This window comes from Entelurus aequoreus, linkage group LG17 (genome assembly GCF_033978785.1).
Source record: "Entelurus aequoreus isolate RoL-2023_Sb linkage group LG17, RoL_Eaeq_v1.1, whole genome shotgun sequence".
Lineage (NCBI taxonomy): Eukaryota > Metazoa > Chordata > Actinopteri > Syngnathiformes > Syngnathidae > Entelurus > Entelurus aequoreus.
The window spans coordinates 10,698,797-10,716,805 of NC_084747.1; the positions used below are offsets into that span (position 1 = coordinate 10,698,797).

The 18,009-nt window shown below is 46.7% G+C and overlaps 1 protein-coding gene across 1 annotated transcript; it reads right to left on the reverse strand.

Moving 5' to 3' along the window:
- Window positions 1–274: 274 nt before the first annotated feature.
- LOC133632315 (zinc finger protein 2-like) lies at window positions 275–12,090 on the reverse strand. Its single transcript, XM_062024688.1, has 2 exons — window positions 11,495–12,090; window positions 275–2,124 (listed from the first exon to the last, which is right to left on the reverse strand). The coding sequence occupies exons 1-2, from the start codon at window positions 11,937–11,939 to the stop codon at window positions 1,076–1,078; spliced, it is 1,494 nt and encodes a 497-aa protein (XP_061880672.1). The 5' UTR covers window positions 11,940–12,090; the 3' UTR covers window positions 275–1,075.
- Between the last annotated feature and the right edge of the window lie 5,919 nt (window positions 12,091–18,009).

Consider the following 18,009-nt stretch of genomic DNA (forward strand, 5'->3'; position numbering starts at 1 on the left):
GCTGTGTTTTCTACTAGTCTAGACTGAAGCAGTTTTATTAATGTTCATGCACTTTAAATAATGGCTGTGTTTTCTACTAGTCTCGACTGAAGCAGTTTTATTAATGTTCATGCACTTTAAATAATGGCTGTGTTTTCTACTAGTCTAGACTGAAGCAGTTTTATTCATGTTCATGCACTTTAAAGAATGGCTGTGTTTTCTACTAGTCTAGACTGAAGCAGTTTTTTATTTTTGTGCCTTTCTTGTTTTTATTTGCACATTTTTGTTACTCATATGAATACGTTAAGAACAGGGCAGATTAAGCCCAGTTTATAGTATACTCTGGACTGAAGCTGTGTGCCTTCATTGTTTTTGTAGCTGTTGTTTTGAGGCATGTTTTTTTTTAAAAAAAGCCCTTTGTGAATGTCAAAGTTATACAGTGTTTCCCATAGTTGTAGTGGGTATCAGGATTATCTCAGGGAGAGCATGTCCCAAATTCCAAGCTGCTGTTTTGACGCATGTTAAAAAAATAATGCACTTTGTGACTTCAATAATAAATATGGCAGTGCCATGTTGGCACTTTTTTCCATAACTGGAGTTGATTTATTTTGGAAAACCTTGTTACATTGTTTAATGCATCCAGCGGGGCATCACAACAAAATTAGGCATAATGTGTTAATTCCACAACTGGTATCGGTTGATATCGGTATCTGTAATTAAGAGTTGGGGAATATCGGATATCGGCAAAAAAGCCATTATCAAACATCTCTACTAAAAACTATTTTATGTATCAAGTACCTCATTTGTCATTTCCACATATTAATCCTGTGCTAACTCAACAAACCATACAAACTGAGGTAGAAACTATTCAAAAGTGTTGAGTTACTTCCTGTCTTCTAGGCATAATGTGTATTGATAGAAAAATAAAAGCAGTGCTATGTGTGAACAATTTCAACAAAGCACAAATGAAAACTTAAAAGACGACAGTATTGCAGTAAATCACACACTGTTCACTTTCTTTACATTTGGGAGGGTCCTGGGTAGGGTGGATGTCACCACATATGAGCAACATACCACAAACTAAACAGCTAATTGGTTATTTTCCAGTGTGTGTTTTTATGTGTTTTACTACGTCTGCATTATGTGTGAACCTTTTACAGCACACTGAACAACTCAATGGTTTTCCTCCAGCGTGTGTTCTCATGTGTCGACATAAAGAGCTGTTATAAGAAAAGCTTGTACCACAAACTGAACAATTAAATGGTTTTGGTCCAGTGTGTGTTCTCATGTGGTGAGTCAATGTTCTCTTTACAGAAAAGCGTTTGCCACACACTGAACATTTACATGGTTTTTCTCCTTTGTGCATTCTCATGTGTTGAGTCAAATTGCTATTTCGAGAAAAACTTTTGCCACAAACTGAACAATTACATGTTTTTTCTCCTTTGTGTGTTCTCATGTGTCGAGTCAAATTGCTATTTTGAGAAAAGCTTCTGCCACAAACTGAACAATTACATGGTTTTTCTCCTCTGTGTGTTCTCATGTGTTGAGTCAAAGAGCTATTTCGAGAAAAGCTTTTGCCACAAACTGAACAATCACATGTTCTTTCTCCTGTGTGTGTTCTCTTGTGTCGAGTCAAAGAGCTATTTTGAGAAAAGCTTTTGCCACAAACTGAACACTTAAATGTTTTTTCACCTGAGTGTGTTCTCATGTGTTCAGTCAAACTGCTCTTTTTAGTAAAACTTTCAGCACACACTGAGCAGCTCAAACATGTTTTACCTCTCTTCTTTGTAGAGCATTCAGAGTGTTTGTTGTCAGTGTGAGTCCTCATATCACCTTCACAGTCTGTATCGCTGCTCAAAGGTTCTTCAACCTCGTCTTTAGCCTCACGATCTGATAGTGGAGCTAAGAGGTTGTTTACTTGTGGTTTCTCTTCATCATCTTCAGTCTTCACAGAGAGAATACTCAGTGGAAACTTGGTGTAATCAGCTTCCTCTCGTCCTAGAAGACACTCTCCCTCCTGAGTGATGCAGAGTTCTTCCTCTTCCTTTTTAATGCAGGGTGGTTGTGGAGTCTCCTGCTTCAAAGTGGAGCTCCCCCCTAACTGAGGGGAAACTTCTTCTGGATTACCGATCAGCTGCTGGACGTCTGCAAGACACAAACAACAAAAACACACTTTCTTCTATGTACTGTATGTGTGTGTAGTAGGGTCGTACAGTATACTGCTACTAATAAAGTATTGTGGTACTAATCAATTGAAATCAGTACTATAGCACTTTTGAAAAGTACCTGTACCGTTCTTTCATCTGAATTCCGCTGTGCGGCGGTGACATGTTTTGTCGGGGGTAACACTGGGTCCATAAAGTTCCGCTCTTTGGTCGGAAGGACGAGGCCGTCGATTAGTTACAACTTGGTCACTTTATATATTATTTCCACAGGGCACAACTGGACATCCACCATGCTATTAACACTCCTGCACATGCTACCACTACCTCTCTTTACTCGCCCACTCACTCACTGACGTCACTCAGACAACACGTTGACATTCTCACAAACACACATACTACTCTCATAAGTTAACCAGCTCCCCTGCTGTGCACATGTAGATACGTAGAACTTGATGCCAAATATTAGCGCAGTTAAAACTGCCCAATTAGTAGTCAACTAATGCTAGTGAAATGACTACATTTTGTAACCAATTCCTACCTTTTGTGTTTTGTCTTTAATAAATGTGTTTTACCTGCTACATGGCTTATCTGTGTACATGTTTCCATAGTTTCGTTTTTAGTACTTAGTTAATAATTGTATTTTTTTAAAGCACAGACCAGGAGTAGCAACCATAAGTCATGAATAACTTAACATGTCAGTACAACTTTATGTTCTATTTTAATCCAATCCTTGATGATAGCAGACTAAGGTATATGTAATATGGAAAAATGTCAATTGTTCTTTGAGTGCAACAAGAAAAGCCTAATGTGTTTAATGCCTTTTAATTTATATTTTAACCTTGTAAAATTGTTCTTTGACCGTGAGTGTTTAATGTAGTGTAAGATTGTCTGTTAAAATAAAGCCAATATTGACATTTTTCTTAGTTCTCTTTATTTGGGAAAGTATCTATACATTTATTTCATTTAGTAAATGACTATGAGCGCGCAGTGTACATGCGGTAAAGTCTGTAAGAACATCCATGGCTTAAAGAGTCACAAAGAGAGGAAGAAGTGCCTGTTGAGAGCAGAAGCAACACAACGCACAGGTGTTACACCTGCTGAGACGCAGGAGGTGCCAGGCCCGGAGTCACTCCATAGTGCCCAGAACCTCCATGTGTTGCAAACTAATCCCTCGAGCATCAAGTCTGAACAGAGGCGGACCAAATGGCCTGCAGCTAGCATGACCTCACTCTGGAAGCAATTCGATGACGATGTCGACCAAATTCTGGAGGCAATGGCGAAGGGAGAAGCCGACGGGAAGCTACAAGCTATGACAACAATCATTGTCAGCATCGCAGCTGAACGGTTCGGCGAGGAGGAGAAGAGAAGCTCTGGAACCACGTACTGAAAGAACCACAGAGCTGTGAGGATCCACAACATTAGGCAGGAGATGAAAACGCTGAAGTTCCAGTACAAGGCGGCAGGACATGAGGAACGCACTGGCCTGGCCCAGCTGATGTGCATTCTTCGGAAAAAGATCAGAATTCTCCGTTGGGCAGAGTGGCATCGGAGGCGGCGACGCGAGAGGTCACGTAAGCATGCTGCTTTCATCGCTAGGCCCTTCAAGTTCACGAAGGATTTGCTGGGACAGAAGCGCAGTGGCAAACTGGCCTCCTCGCAGGAAGACATAGATCAATATCTGAAGCAGACGTACAGTGACCCCGCAAGAGAACAGGAGTTGGCAGAGTGTAACAACCTCATAGACCCTCCTGAACCAGAAGTGCAGTTTGACATGTCGGTACTGCAGCTAAAACGAAGTCAGGGAGGTTGTCCGCAGAGCCAGGGCAACCTCTGCACCGGGACCGAGTGGCACTTCATACAAAGTGTATAAGAACTGTCCCAAACTGCTGCTGCGTCTGTGGAAAATCCTGCGAGTGTTCTGTGGAAGGGGAAGGATCCCTGAACAATGGCAAGTGGCGGAAGGGGTATGGATCACAAAGGAGGAAAACTCCACTCAGCAAGACCAGTTCCGCATCATCTCCCTGCTGTGTGTTGAGGCATAGATTTTCTTCAGAGCTGTTTCCAAACAACTGTGTACCTACCTGGCAAAGAACACCTCCATCGATAAATCTGTCCAGAAAGGCAGAATTTCAGGAATGTCAGGATGTAAGGAGAATACCTGTGGTGACGCAGCTCATTCGGGACGCTCGAGAGAACAAGGGCAACCTATCAGTACTGTGGCTTGACCTGGCAAATGCATTCGGCCCTATTCCGCACAAGCTCGTTCAACTCACTCTGATGAAACATCATGTACCCAGCAGGTATAGAGACCTCATTGCTAATTACTACAGCAATTTCAGGATGAGGGTCTCTTCCGGAGCAACAACATCCAGTTGGCACAAGGTGGAGATTGGTATCATCACAGGGTGTACTATCTCTGTGACACTGTTCTCACTAGCCATGAACATGCTCACCAAGTCTGCTGAGCCAGAGTGCAGAGGGCCCCGCACATGGATGACCTCACTGTCACGACAGAATCAGTCCCAGGCTGCTGTTGGATTCTGAAAGGACTTGAAAAGTTGGTGGAGTGGGCCCGGATGCCTTTCAAACCCGCCAAATCCAGATCAATGGTGCTGAAGAAGGGGAAAGTGGAGGACAAGTTCCGCTTTAACATCACAAGCACAGCCATCCCAACTATCTCAGAGAGGCCAGTCAAGAGCTTGGGCAAGATTTTTGACTGCTCTCTGAGAGACACAACATCCATCCAGTTGACTTGCGCCAAGTTGGATGGCTGGCTGAAATCCGTGGACAAATCCGGCCTACCTGGGAAGTTTAAAGCCTGGATTTACCAGCATAGCATTCTTCCCAGAATCCTGTGGCCCCTCCTCGTCATGAGGTGAGAGCAGCAGTGGAGGAGACGAGAACCTGCAAGGCTGTTGGAATGAAGCAACATGGAGCTTGGACAATATGGGAGAATGCGGTTGAGAGGAGACTGACTTGGGCTGAGCTTTGGAAAGCCGAGCCGCAACGCATCAAACTCCTCATTCAGGCAGTGTATGATGTGCTCCCAACCCCTTCAAACCTGCACACACGGGACATAGCAGAGACACCAGCATGCCCACTGTGCTCCAAGCGAGGAACCCTTGAACACACTTGGAGATGGAAGGTACAGGTGGAGGCATAACCAAGTCCTGAAGATCATTGCTGAAGCCATTAGTGCAGGACTAGCATGGGAAAAACAGTTCCACCCCTCCAAGAAAACCATCGCCTTTGTCAGAGCTGTGGACACGCCAACTCCTGCCAGAAGAACATCAGCAGGCATCCTGACGTCTGCAAGAGACTGGCAGTTGTTGGTGAACCTTGAAAACCAGCTGCGACCAGACATTGTCCTTGTGTCGGAGTCCACCAAACAAGCTGTGCTGCTGGAGATAACAGTCCTGTGGGAAGTTCGCCTGGAAGAAGCCTTCAAGAGGAAGCTCTCCAAGTATGTAGGACTGGTCAGCGACTGTCAACAGGCTGGTTGGAGAGCAAGGTGTTTCCCTGTGGAGGTTGGATGCAGAGGATTTGCAGCCCGTTCCTTGGTCTGAGCCTTCAGCAGTTTGGGCATCGATGGAGAGAGAAAGAGGAGAGCCATCCGCAGTACCACCCAAGCGGCGGAAAGGGCCTCGAGATGGTCATGGCTCAAAATAGGAGATCCTTGGAGCCATGGTAGCTAGCTAGCTGTCTGGAAACAAGCCGGGGGATTTGATCACCCCCGGCTGGGTCGCTTGGAGTAGGGAGTATGACCAGTTGAGAGACCCAAAACGCCCAGTGAATCCAAGATGTCACAGAGGATGTGTCCAGACTAGGCATCAGTAGATTTATGTACACAGTACCGGTACTAAATTATTGGTATGGGGACAACCCTAGTGTGTAGTGTTTCATGGCCATTCATTTAGTGCTTTGCCAGAATGATGGATCAATGTTTACATGACTTGTCATAGACTCAGAAAAGTTCAGCTAGAGTCACAGAAAGTAGAAAACATCTGCTTTGATGGACTCTTGGATACTACAAACTAACAGTGGGGAAAATGTCAATATTGAAATACATCGCAAAACTAAAAAAGATCATATCTATCTGAAAGAAGTCTGTAGTTAAGAAGTAGAGAACTTTTTTAGGTATTAAATGCAAGAAATTGGATCCACTTTATGTACAATTGCAGTGATTATTGGAATTACTTTGTTTTTGACACAGTTTGTCCAATAAATAATAACTGGCATGGAGTGTACATATAAACAACATTTAGTTTAAGCTGTTTTTTTTTTATTTTTCAGTGACTTAGTCAAAATGGCAGTAAAACTCCATGTCACAATATTACAATAGACTATTGTATCGTGACTCAAGTACCGTGATACATATTTGATCATGAAGTTCTTTCCAATACCTCGTCTAGGGCTGGACAATTATGGCAAAACATAATAATCACAATTATTTTGAGTGATTTTGGAATCACGATAAATCACACCATTTTTATTAATTTGAAAACGTAAAACCAGTATCACCAAAACTCAGTTTTAAATATAATCTAAAAGAACAACCAGGTATATATTAGTAACAAATAAATAACACGTAAAATGACAATCATAGTGACAACAAATTATCACGACAATAGCAATATGAAAAACTAATCAAATTCAGATTTTCTGTTTAAATTTTTCTGTATTCCGTTTCTTACCTCTCACACTTATTTTACACAATAGATTGTTTGCTTTTTGTGTCATGAATAACATTTTCTAAAATCAATCAACCAATCAATCAATCAAAGCGGAAAGTGTGAGTTTTGAGAAAACTTGAGGCTGTAAAATAAAGAAAGCCTCTCAAGTTGCGACTGCTTTCCTGTTTGTACATTGATCTTACATCGTGATGCCGTTCACAACAACACAAGAAGTGTTTGGTGGTGTATGGATTGTTCTTGCTAGCTTTAGCTTCATAGTTTAGTCACTGTTTCAAGTGGCCGTCTCCACATTGTTTAGTTCAGGACAGGGTGGTTGAGTGTTTCGGGGATGAACGAGGGGTACCGGACACATTATTGTCCCAAACAAATGTTCCTTCTCCTCACAATGACAACATTTCACTCACATTTATGTCCATTTCCGTGAAATTCTGTGTTTACAAGCAGATTCTGTTTTAGTGGCCAATTCCGAAGTTACGTTAAAGCGAAAATCATGTGGTCTTACTTTTTTGTTGAGTTCAGTGATTACTGATTAGACATACTAGCACTGTCAAATAAAAAGAAGCAAATTCTAGTAGACATGGTCTTTTTTTCAATCATACGCTCACTCATCCCTTTAAAGGCCTACTGAAAGCCACTACTACCGACCACGCAGACTGATAGTTTATATATTAATGATGAAATCTAAACATTGCAACACATGCCAATACGGCCGGGTTAACTTATAAAGTGCAATTTTAAACTTCCCAGGAAACTTCCGCTTGAAAACGTTGCGGTATGATGACGTATGCGCGTGACGTCACGAGGGCAAGGGAAGTGTTTGGACCCAATTCAAATACCTCTGTTTTCTTCGACAAAATTCCACAGTATTCTGGACATCTGTGTTGGTGAATCTTCTGCAATTTGTTTAATGGACAATGGAGACTGCAAATAAGAAAGTTGTAGGTGCGATCGGTGGAGCGGCGGACTACAGCAACACCAACACCAGGAGGTTGTGTTGTGTTTTGAGCAGGATAGCAGACGCACTACAGTGAGTAAGCCCGCCGCCGCATCTAAGTTAGCTTCTATTTTTTTAGCTTCGAAAAGCTGAATATTATTAATCGTGTATTTACATGTTCATGGTTTAATAGTATTTTTGATCTTCTGTCTATCCATGCAGTCAGGGTTTTTTTAAATTTAGTTTCTATCTGCATCTGAGACTGCTATGCTATCACGTTGGCTATGTAGCTAGGTTAGCTTCTATTTTTTTAGCTTCAAAAAGCTGAATATTATTAATCGTGTATTTACATGTTCATGGTTTAATAGTATTTTTGATCTTCTGTCTATCCATCCAGTCAGGGTTTTTTTTATTTAGTTTCTATCTGCATTTGAGACTGCTATGCTATCACGTTGGCTACGTAGCTAGGTTAGCTTCTATTTTTTTAGCTTCGAAAAGCTGAATATTATTAATCGTGTATTTACATGTTCATGGTTTAATAGTATTTTTGATCTTCTGTCTATTGGACAATTATTCAAATTTCATGGCTGGCTTACAGCGTGGACACTCCGTGGGCACATACGACCGCCAGACAATTCTGGATGTGGATAGATCGGGCCATTTTGGACTGAAATATGCGTGTGCGTTGGACCTCCTCGCTAGCATGGGAATACTTCGCCGGCTACATCCAGCGGCCTTTGACGCAGCGGAGTCAAGTACCAGCGGGGACCGTCAACGGAAGACATGTAAGCGGTGTGATCAGTAGCAGAAGCGGGGATGCTGAGCTGGGCTAACAACAAAGCTAAAGGCTAATCCCCACAGAACGCCGCTTCCTTCCATCCTGCTTTCAAACGTCCGCTCCCTGGAGAACAAACTGGACTACTTGAAGCTGGATTTAAATGCAAGACGCGAGATGAGAGACTGCTGCGCCATATTTCTAACAGAAATGTGGTTGAAACCAACCGTTCCGGACGAGGCAGTTAGCATCGAGGGGCTAGCTATGTTTCGGTCGGACAGGAGAAAATCTCTCACTGGTAAATCCCGAGGCGGTGGTGTTTGCATATACGTCAACAATAACTGGTGCAATAATGGAAAGATAGTATCACGTCACTGCTCTCCTGGATTTTAATCAAGCTAACATGAAAACAGTTTTCCCTTATTTCCATCAATATGTGAATTTTGCAACCAGGGGTGGAAGCAGATTGGACTTGGTGTATAGTAATATTAAACAGGCGTATAAAGCTGCACCACGCCCCCACTTCAGCTCCTCAGACCATCTATCTGTGATGGTAATTCCTGCATACAAGCCCCTGCTGATCAGGAAGCAAGCTACAGTGAAGCAGGTGAGGACCTGGCCAGAGGGAGCAATGGAAGCATTACAAGACTGCTTCGAAACCACAGACTGGGACATGTTCAAAGCAGCCGCCACCGATAATCATAACACGTGTGGAGGAGTATGCAGAGTCTGTGTCCGCATACATTCAGAATTGCATGGAGGATGTCAGTGTGATCAAGAACATCCCCACACGGGCCTACGAGAAACCCTGGATGAACAGTGAGGTACGTGCAATGCTGAAGGCTTGGAACAAGGCTTTCAAGTCTGGCGACATGGTAGCATTAAAATCAGCCAGAGCTAACCTGAACCGTGCCATTAAGGTTGCAAAGCGTGCTCACAGTCAGAAAGTGCAGGACTTTTTCGAGAACCCTACAAACACTAGACGAATGTGGCAGGGCATACAGGTCATCACGGACTATAAAGCTTCCCCCTGTCCCTGTGACAACAGTATCAGATTCCTAGATGACCTTAACAACTACTTTGCGAGGTTTGAGGCACTTAACACCACTCCGGCGAGAAAATCCATCCCTCGCCATGATGAACAGCCGCTCAACCTGGATATAGCAGATGTCCGGAAAACCCTGAGGAGAGTGAACCCCCGGAAAGCACCGGGACCTGATGAGATTCCGGGCAAGGTGCTTAAGGGATGTGCAGACCAGCTGGCGGGGGTTCTCACAGACATCTTCAACATCTCGCTGACCCAGGCTGTGGTACCATCATGTTTTAAGACGGCCACAATAAAACACAATCTCCTCCCTCAATGATTACCGCCCCGTTGCACTCACCCCCTTCATAATGAAGTGCTTCGAGAGGCTGGTAAAGGAATATATTGTCTCCAGACTTCCCCCCACATTCGACCCATACCAGTTTGCTTATCGCCCTAACCGCTCCACAGAGGACGCCATCTCCTCTGCACTCCACCTGAGCTTAGAACATCTGGAAGGAAAGGACACACACGTGCAAATGTTGTTCCTGGACTTCAGCTCAGCATTCAACACCATCATCCCGCAGCACTTGGTGAGCAAACTGGCCCCGCTTGGATTCAGTACCCCCCTATGCAACTGGCTGCTTGACTTCCTCACAGACAGACCCCAATCTGTGAGAGTGGGCAACAACACTTCCAGTGCCATCTTCCTGAGCACCGGCTCCCCCCAGGGCTGCATCCTGAGTCCACTGCTGTTCACGTTGATGACTCATGACTGCTGCGCCAGGTCCACTACTAACCACATTGTGAAGTATGCGGACGACACGACAGTAGTGGGCCTCATCCGTGACAAAAACGACATGGACTACAGGGAGGAGGTGAAACATCTGGTTGACTGGTGCAGAACCAACAACCTGGTCCTGAATGTTAACAAGACCAAGGAGATCATCGTTGACTTCTACATCAACGGCACAGCGGTGGAGATGGTAAGCAGCACCAAGTTCCTGGGGGTGCAGATAACTGACAATATAACCTGGTCCCTACACACTGGAGCTCTTGTAAAAAGAGCTCAGCAGCGCATGCACTTTTTGCGTCGGATGAAAAGAGCACAGCTCCCTCCCCCCCCATTCTCAGCACATTCTACAGAGGCACTATAGAGAGCCTGCTGACCAACTGCATCTCTGTCTGGACTGGAGCCTGCAGTGCCTCAGACTGGAAGTCTCTCCAGAGAGTGGTGAGGACGGCGGAAAAGATCATCAGGACTCCTCTTCCTCCTATCCAGGAGATCGCAAAAAGCCGCTGCCTGACCAAGGCTCAGAAAATCTGCAAAGACTCCTCCCACCCCCACCAAGGACTGTTTTCACTGTTGCGCAGCCTCCGAAGCAGAACCTCCAGGTTTGTAACAGCTTCTTCCCTCAAGCTGTAAGACTCTTGAACGCATCATAATTAAATTATCCCCTCAACTCCCCCCAAAATGGATTAACTCACTAGAATAAAAAAGACAATATAACATACATTCATAAACGTGGACGCATGTGGAAAAGTGCAATATATTTATCTGTACAGTAATCTATTTATTAATTTATATATATTTATATAGTTTATATATATATATATATATTTATATATTATTTATATATATATATATATTTATTTATTTATATATGCACCTTATTGCCTTTTTATCCTGCACTACCATGAGCTTATGTAACGAAATTTCGTTTTTATCTGTGCTGTAAAGTTCAAATTTGAATGACAATAAAAAGGAAGTCTAAGTCTAAGTCTAAGGGCTCAGATGTTTGTAACTTGCTCTCAGTTACACTTTTCAAACCAAAAATATAACAAAAACACTACCAGCTATCTTATTTGACCATTAGTGTGTGAACACAGCATACATTTGTTTATTTTCTTGTTCTTTATTACCTCCAATCCTCTGCACGTTGATGTAAACATGTGGTCCAGTCTTCTCTTCACACACTGCACATCTCTTACTCTTCCCCAACAGCTCTTCTTTCAAATCATTATTTTCTTTACACAAGCGCTTGTTTTGCTCTTCCAGTTTCTTTATTTGACTTTTGCATTCTTTCATCTCCTCTGATGTGAACTCCACTGCCTTCTTCAAGCTAACAATCATGGCGGCTCTTTCTTTACATTCTTCAACATATTCGGCTAATTTCTCATCGACGCTCTTTTCAGGGCTTACGATAGTCTCCAAAATTATGTTGTTGGAAACTTTAACTCGCTCAATTTTATCTTCATCTTTCGTGTTTATCTCCGTTGGTGATTTGCTGGAAGTTGGTGGCGCTGATTCTCTTTCATGTTCTCTTTTAGCGGACGTCGCCATCTTAGCATAGCAGTAGTCGTCCATCTTCTATCACGTCTTCAATCTTCACTTCAGGTAACACTCCACCGCTGAAAACTCAACCTGCGTTCCGTGGTCTTCAAAAAGACGAATCTTTGAGAATATATATGGCGGGTGGATCGTAGAAACGTCTTTAAGACGCCGCAGTGGCCCAGTCCGCCATCTTGTTGCCCGCCTAAGTAGTCCGTCCGTTTGCGCATGCGCCAAAATCAGCACATTCCGCTTCCTACTTTACGGCAGTATTTTTCAAAATACAAGCATTTTAATACATTTTTTAAAACAACCGAGTGCTTATGTTAAATACCCTTGTAAATGAAATATTTTATTTGGTGTGCTGTAATTATTTCGTCATTCTATTTGCACTACAACGGGGGTGTCCAAAGTTTTTCCACCAAGGGCCGCATACTGAAAAGTCAAATCATTTTATATTTTTATTTTGTAAAATATAAAATGCTAAAAAAAAAAACACAAAACAACCACGTATGCTTTGTGTCTAAAAACAATAATGTATGTCTGTTTTGTGGGCGACGAAACATATTATTAGTTATTGGTCTCAAAATATGGTTTATTGATTGAGTGATTGATTGATTGAGACTTTTATTAGTAGGTTGCACAGTGAAGTACATATTCCGTACAATTGACCACTAAATGGTAACACCCGAATACGTTTTTCAACTTGTTTAAGTCGGGGTCCACTTAAATTGATTCATGATACAGATATATACTATCATATATACTGTAATGCCCCGCAGTGGAGAAGGAGTCACACGGACGAGGATGCGATGCTCAATCGCTTTATTAACAAGCGGTAACTCGTTGTAGTTCCAAAAGATAACGCACACACATACAAGAGCTGCTGTTAGCCACAACTCACGCTCACACACACTCAAGTTCTCCGCCAACTCTCCCGCGCATGCGCGCTTCCCAAACCCTTAAAGACACAGTCCACTAATGCAAATATCACAGATATTACACTGCCTCCCCCTTTATGAAGCCCCTCGCCCCGAGGGGTCAACAAGAAAATCCCTGAACCTCGGCGGTCTACGCCTCTGTCTTTGTGGCCGGTCCTGTTCTGACTCAGGTCCATCAACACGTGGCACTAGCGGCTGAACAGGGACAACAATGGTGGAATATGGGGAACCTTGATCCACTAACTGTCCATTGCCATCTGGTGAGGCAGGCGCCCTCTCAAACTGAGGAACTTCTCTGCCCCTGTAGGGTGCCAAACGGTCTCTATGCAGGACAACTTTTCGTCCCTTAGGGGGCACTGCAACTCTATAGACTACTTCCCCCACCCTCTCAAGCACCCTACACGGACCGTCCCAATGACTGTCCAACTTGGGGCAACGTCCTTTTTTCCTTTTTGGTGTGTACACCCAGACCAGCTCGTCAGGCGTAAAGTCCCGGCCCTTGCTCCGCATGTCATGGTTCCTCTTTTGCCTCAAACCAGCCTTCCCCAACTGGTCTCGTGCAAAGGAATGTGCCGCTTCCATCCGATCCTGCAACTTCCGAGCGTACTCCAGTCCCGGCCGATCCTCGGTACTGCCTGGTGGTCTCCCAAACGCCAACTCAGCAGGTGTCCGGATCTCCCGACCCAACATCAGTAGGGCAGGGGTGCAGCTTGTGGAACTTTGAACCGCGGAACGGTATGCCATCAGCACTAGTGGAATATGCCGGTCCCAGTCATGCTGATGGTTGGCGGTGAGGATGGCTAGCTGCTGCTGCATGGTGCGGTTAAACCGCTCCACTAGTCCATCACTTTGCGGATGCAAGGGAGTCGTGCGTGTCTTTTGCATGTCCAGTCTTTCACACAGGGCAGCAAAAACCCTGGATTCAAAATTCCTGCCCTGGTCGCTGTGGAGGATATCTGCCGTTCCAAAGCGACTGAACATGCCTTCCAGTAAGGCATCAGCCACTGTCTCCGCTTCTTGGTTCGGCAGTGCGTACGCCTCCGGCCACTTAGTAAAATAATCCATCGCGCAAAGCACATACTTGTTTCCTCTGTCTGTTACGGGAAAAGGGCCCATAATGTCCACAGCTACTCTCTCCATGGGTGCTCCAACCCCTTGCTGCTGAAGCGGTGCGTGTGACCGGTCCTGGGGTCCCTTGTAGGCTGCACACTCATCACAGCGCCGACAGAAGTCCTCCACGTCCCGCCGGTGCTGACCCCAGTAGAACCCTTGGCGCAACCGACGGAGCGTCTTTGTGCTGCCAAAATGCCCTGAGCCCGTGCCCCCATGACACGCCTTCAGCACTGCGTCCCTCAGAGTCTTCGGTACCACCACCTGCCATCTCTCCTCCCCGGTGGCCGGCTCCTTCCACGCACGCTGCAGTACGTCGTCCCTGATGCGCAGCACAGCAAACTTACTCCACAGGCCCTTGGTGCCGACTGACAGCCCCAACACGCCATCCCAGGGTGGTCTCCTACCACTCTGGACCCATTGCCGCACTGGTTTGAGATCGCTGTCTTCCCCTTGCCTGGCCGCCCATTCTGCAGCGTCCACAGTCTCCAAGGTGCAGCATGAAGGCCCGTCAGCGATCTCATCTCCGCGCAGCTCCTTCTCTCTGACGTCTCGCCGGTCACAGTAGCTACAGCCATCAATAGCACACGGCCGCCGAGAGAGAGCGTCTGCATTGGCGTGCTGCGCCCCAGCACGATGACACACACTAAAGTGGAAAGACTGCAGCTCCTCCAGCCATCGCGCCACCTGACCCTCTGGTTCACGAAACGACATCAGCCATTGAAGTGCTGCATGATCTGTTCTGATGGTGAAGGACACGCCACACAAGTAGTACTTGAAATGGCGTACAGCCAACACAACAGCTAACAGTTCACGTCTGGTCACACAGTACCGCCGCTCACTCTTGTTGAAGGTGCGGCTGAAGTAAGCCAGCACCCGTTCACCTTCTGGGCCCACCTGCGACAGCACCGCGCCCATTCCAACATTACTGGCGTCCGTGTCCAACACAAAAGGTTTAGCTGGGTCTGGAGTAGTGAGGACAGGAGCATTTATGAGGGCCTTCTTGAGGCCAGAAAATGCCTCGTGACAGTCCGGCGTCCACACGAACATCTGATCGTTCTGAAGGAGGCTAAACAACGGGGCGCCACTGCAGGAAAATCCCTTTACAAAACGCCGATAATATGAGGCAAGTCCCAAGAAGCTTTTTAGCTGCTTTTGGTCCTTCGGAATTGGCCAGTCTCTGATAGCGCTGATCTTCTCCTCCAGCGTGCTGATGCCGCTCCCGTCCACCTTATGGCCCAGAAACTCCACCTCCCGCCGCATGAAATGGCACTTCTCTGGGTGGAGTTTCAGTCCAGCTGCCGCAATCCTTTCCAGTACCAGCCTCAAGGAATCAAGGGCTGACTGAAAGGACCGTCCATGGACGAGGACATCGTCCAAGTAGACCAAGCACTCTTGCCTGGGGATGTTAGCGAGCACTGTGTCCATCAGTCGCTCAAATGTCCCTGGTGCGTTGCAGAGCCCAAAGCTCATGACCTTGAATTGCCAGTGGCCCCTGGTGGTGCAGAACGCTGTCTTCTGTCGTGACTCAGGGGTGAGTGGGACCTGCCAGTATCCACTGCGCAGGTCGAGCGACGAGAACCACGAGGACCCCGAGACCAGGTCCAACGTCTCATCAACCCGCGGGAGTGGGTAACAATCCTTTTTTGTCACCTTATTCAGCGGCCTGTAATCCACACAGAACCGCGGTCTTGTGCTGTTCTTCCTGGGAACCATGACCACGGCAGACGCCCACGGACTGTCAGAGGGTTCTATGATTCCCGCCTCGAGCATGGCGTGGACCTCTCTATCAGCCGCCTCCTGCCGGATCATGGGAAGGCGACGGGGGCGCACCTTGACTGGCCGCGCATCCCCAGTGTCGATGTGGTGTTCACCCAGATGGGTGAGACCCACCTCATTTTCATTGAGGGCGAAAATGTCCTTAAAGTCCCACAATACGTGCCACAGCTGCTCGCGCTGCTCCCCTTCGAGGCTGACGCAGTTCTTTTCCCAGATGGAGCGGACCGCTACTGTTCGGTCCTCATTTTGCCGTTGTTGGTTTAGCGCTACTGTTGTGGACGGCCCGAATGACGTCGCCCCCCACCTTGGACTTGATTCTTCAGGGCGAGCGGACTCTGCCCCCATTACCGGTGGCTGCTGCGTGGTGGATGTTGTCCTCTTGGCTGCGAGCTCCCTGATTGCCTCATCCCTCTCTATGGGGGGCCTGACAGCCTCTTCCCAGGTTGTCGGACTGGCGACTGCGGTTTTGACGGACACAGCCACAGTCCGTTCAGTAGGAGCGGTCAGCTTTACTCGCTGGCCACTCGGCAAAACGAGCACCGCAGACCCCAGGTCTATTACACATCTTGTGGCTTTCAAAAAGTCTCGACCAAGTATACATGGGTCGCTCACATCCGCCACCCAAGCGGAAAATGTCGCTGACAAGCCTCCGATTACGAACATAAAAGTCGCTCTGCCTTTCATCTGGGCTATTTCCCCTGTCACTGTCTTTAATCTGGTGAGACTTGGTTCTAAAACGGTTCCAGCTGGAACAACGTCCGGTCTCACAATCGTGGCTGACGATCCAGTATCAACCAGGGCTGTGCAGGCCATGCCCCCAATCTGCACGAAAACATGACATGGGTCCCCCACTTCTGTCCAGCCCACAGTCACAACAGTCTCGTCACTCAAGGGCTGGTGCTCCCGGTAACTGGCTAAAGGGGTCCGTGTCGTCCGGGCTACACAGACCCTCTCCCGTTTCCCTGCTGGTCCTTCTTATTTGGACAGCGCCGCAGCAGGTGGCCAAGTTGTCCACACCCCCAGCAGACAGCAGTGCACGCTCGTCTGTCCTTCTTTTCCTCATACTGGGTTGGGCGGGTCTGCAGCGCACATACAAGTTCCTCCACCCACGCCGGTCTTTGTTCCGCGTCCTGCGTAAACGATGCAGCCGAAACTGGGCGGGAAAATGTCTCAAGTGCTGCCCCAGTGGCGATCTCTCTCTCCATAGCAAGTTCGAGTGCATCTGCCAGGGATGTGGGGTGGGCGAGCTGGACGCGCAAGCGCAGTTCATCAGGTTTAAGTGCTTGGATGAATTGATCACGTATCAGTTCGTTTTGGATTGCGTTCGGCATTCCGATATACGCACGCCGACCCAGCCTCTCGATCCCATGAGCCAGGCACCGAAGCGACTCACCCGGTAGTCTGACACGTTGCTTAAACTCACAGCGTAAAGAGTCCCTCAAGTCAAACTCTCCAAAACGCCTTTGCAGTGCAGCAACCAGCGCCCTGTAATCAAGTCTCTCTTCCGGGTTCAGCAGGAGCAAACAGGACGCAGCTTCTTCCGTCAGTGACAAAGCCAACTGTATTGCCTTCACTTCCTCAGTCCAGCCTGCTTTATTAGCCACAAGCTCAAACTGAATTTTATAAGCTTCCCAGCTTCCTTTCCCGGAAAACTTCAGCGTCCTCAATGCTTCCCACACAAACTCATGGCCGCCGCCATGTTTGTTTACATTCTGCGGCGGCGGCGCATGCGCTCCTGCGTCATGACGCCGCTCTGTCATGGCGGTACTGTTGTCCATGTGGCGCGAAACGCTGGCTTCATGGCGTCCGTGCTCGGCGCAAACTGCGTCCGGCATGTTAATCGCACACTCTCCAGTTCCTCTCTCTACCTTCACTCGAGCGCTGCGGTCGGCGAACATCCTCGCTCCACAATGCGGCCGGCAGCGGGTTGAAATCGAAGCACTTCTGACACCAATGTAATGCCCCGCAGTGGAGAAGGAGTCACACGGACGAGGATGCGATGCTCAATCGCTTTATTAACAAGCGGTAACTCGTTGTAGTTCCAAAAGATAACGCACACACATACAAGAGCTGCTGTTAGCCACAACTCACGCTCACACACACTCAAGTTCTCCGCCAACTCTCCCGCGCATGCGCGCTTCCCAAACCCTTAAAGACACAGTCCACTAATGCAAATATCACAGATATTACAATACTATCATCATAATACAGTCATCACACAAGATAATCACATTGAATTATTTACATTATTTACAATCAGGGGTGTGGAGGGGGGG

Bases quoted from the DNA above. Each gene is read 5' to 3' on its own strand.
- LOC133632315 (XM_062024688.1), bottom strand. From the start codon at position 11,939: ATGGACGACTACTGCTATGCTAAGATGGCGACGTCCGCTAAAAGAGAA. The intron at 2,125-11,494 runs GTAATAAAGAAC...TGTGTCTTGCAG, and splicing joins CAACGTGCAGAGGATTGGAG to ACGTCCAGCAGCTGATCGGT.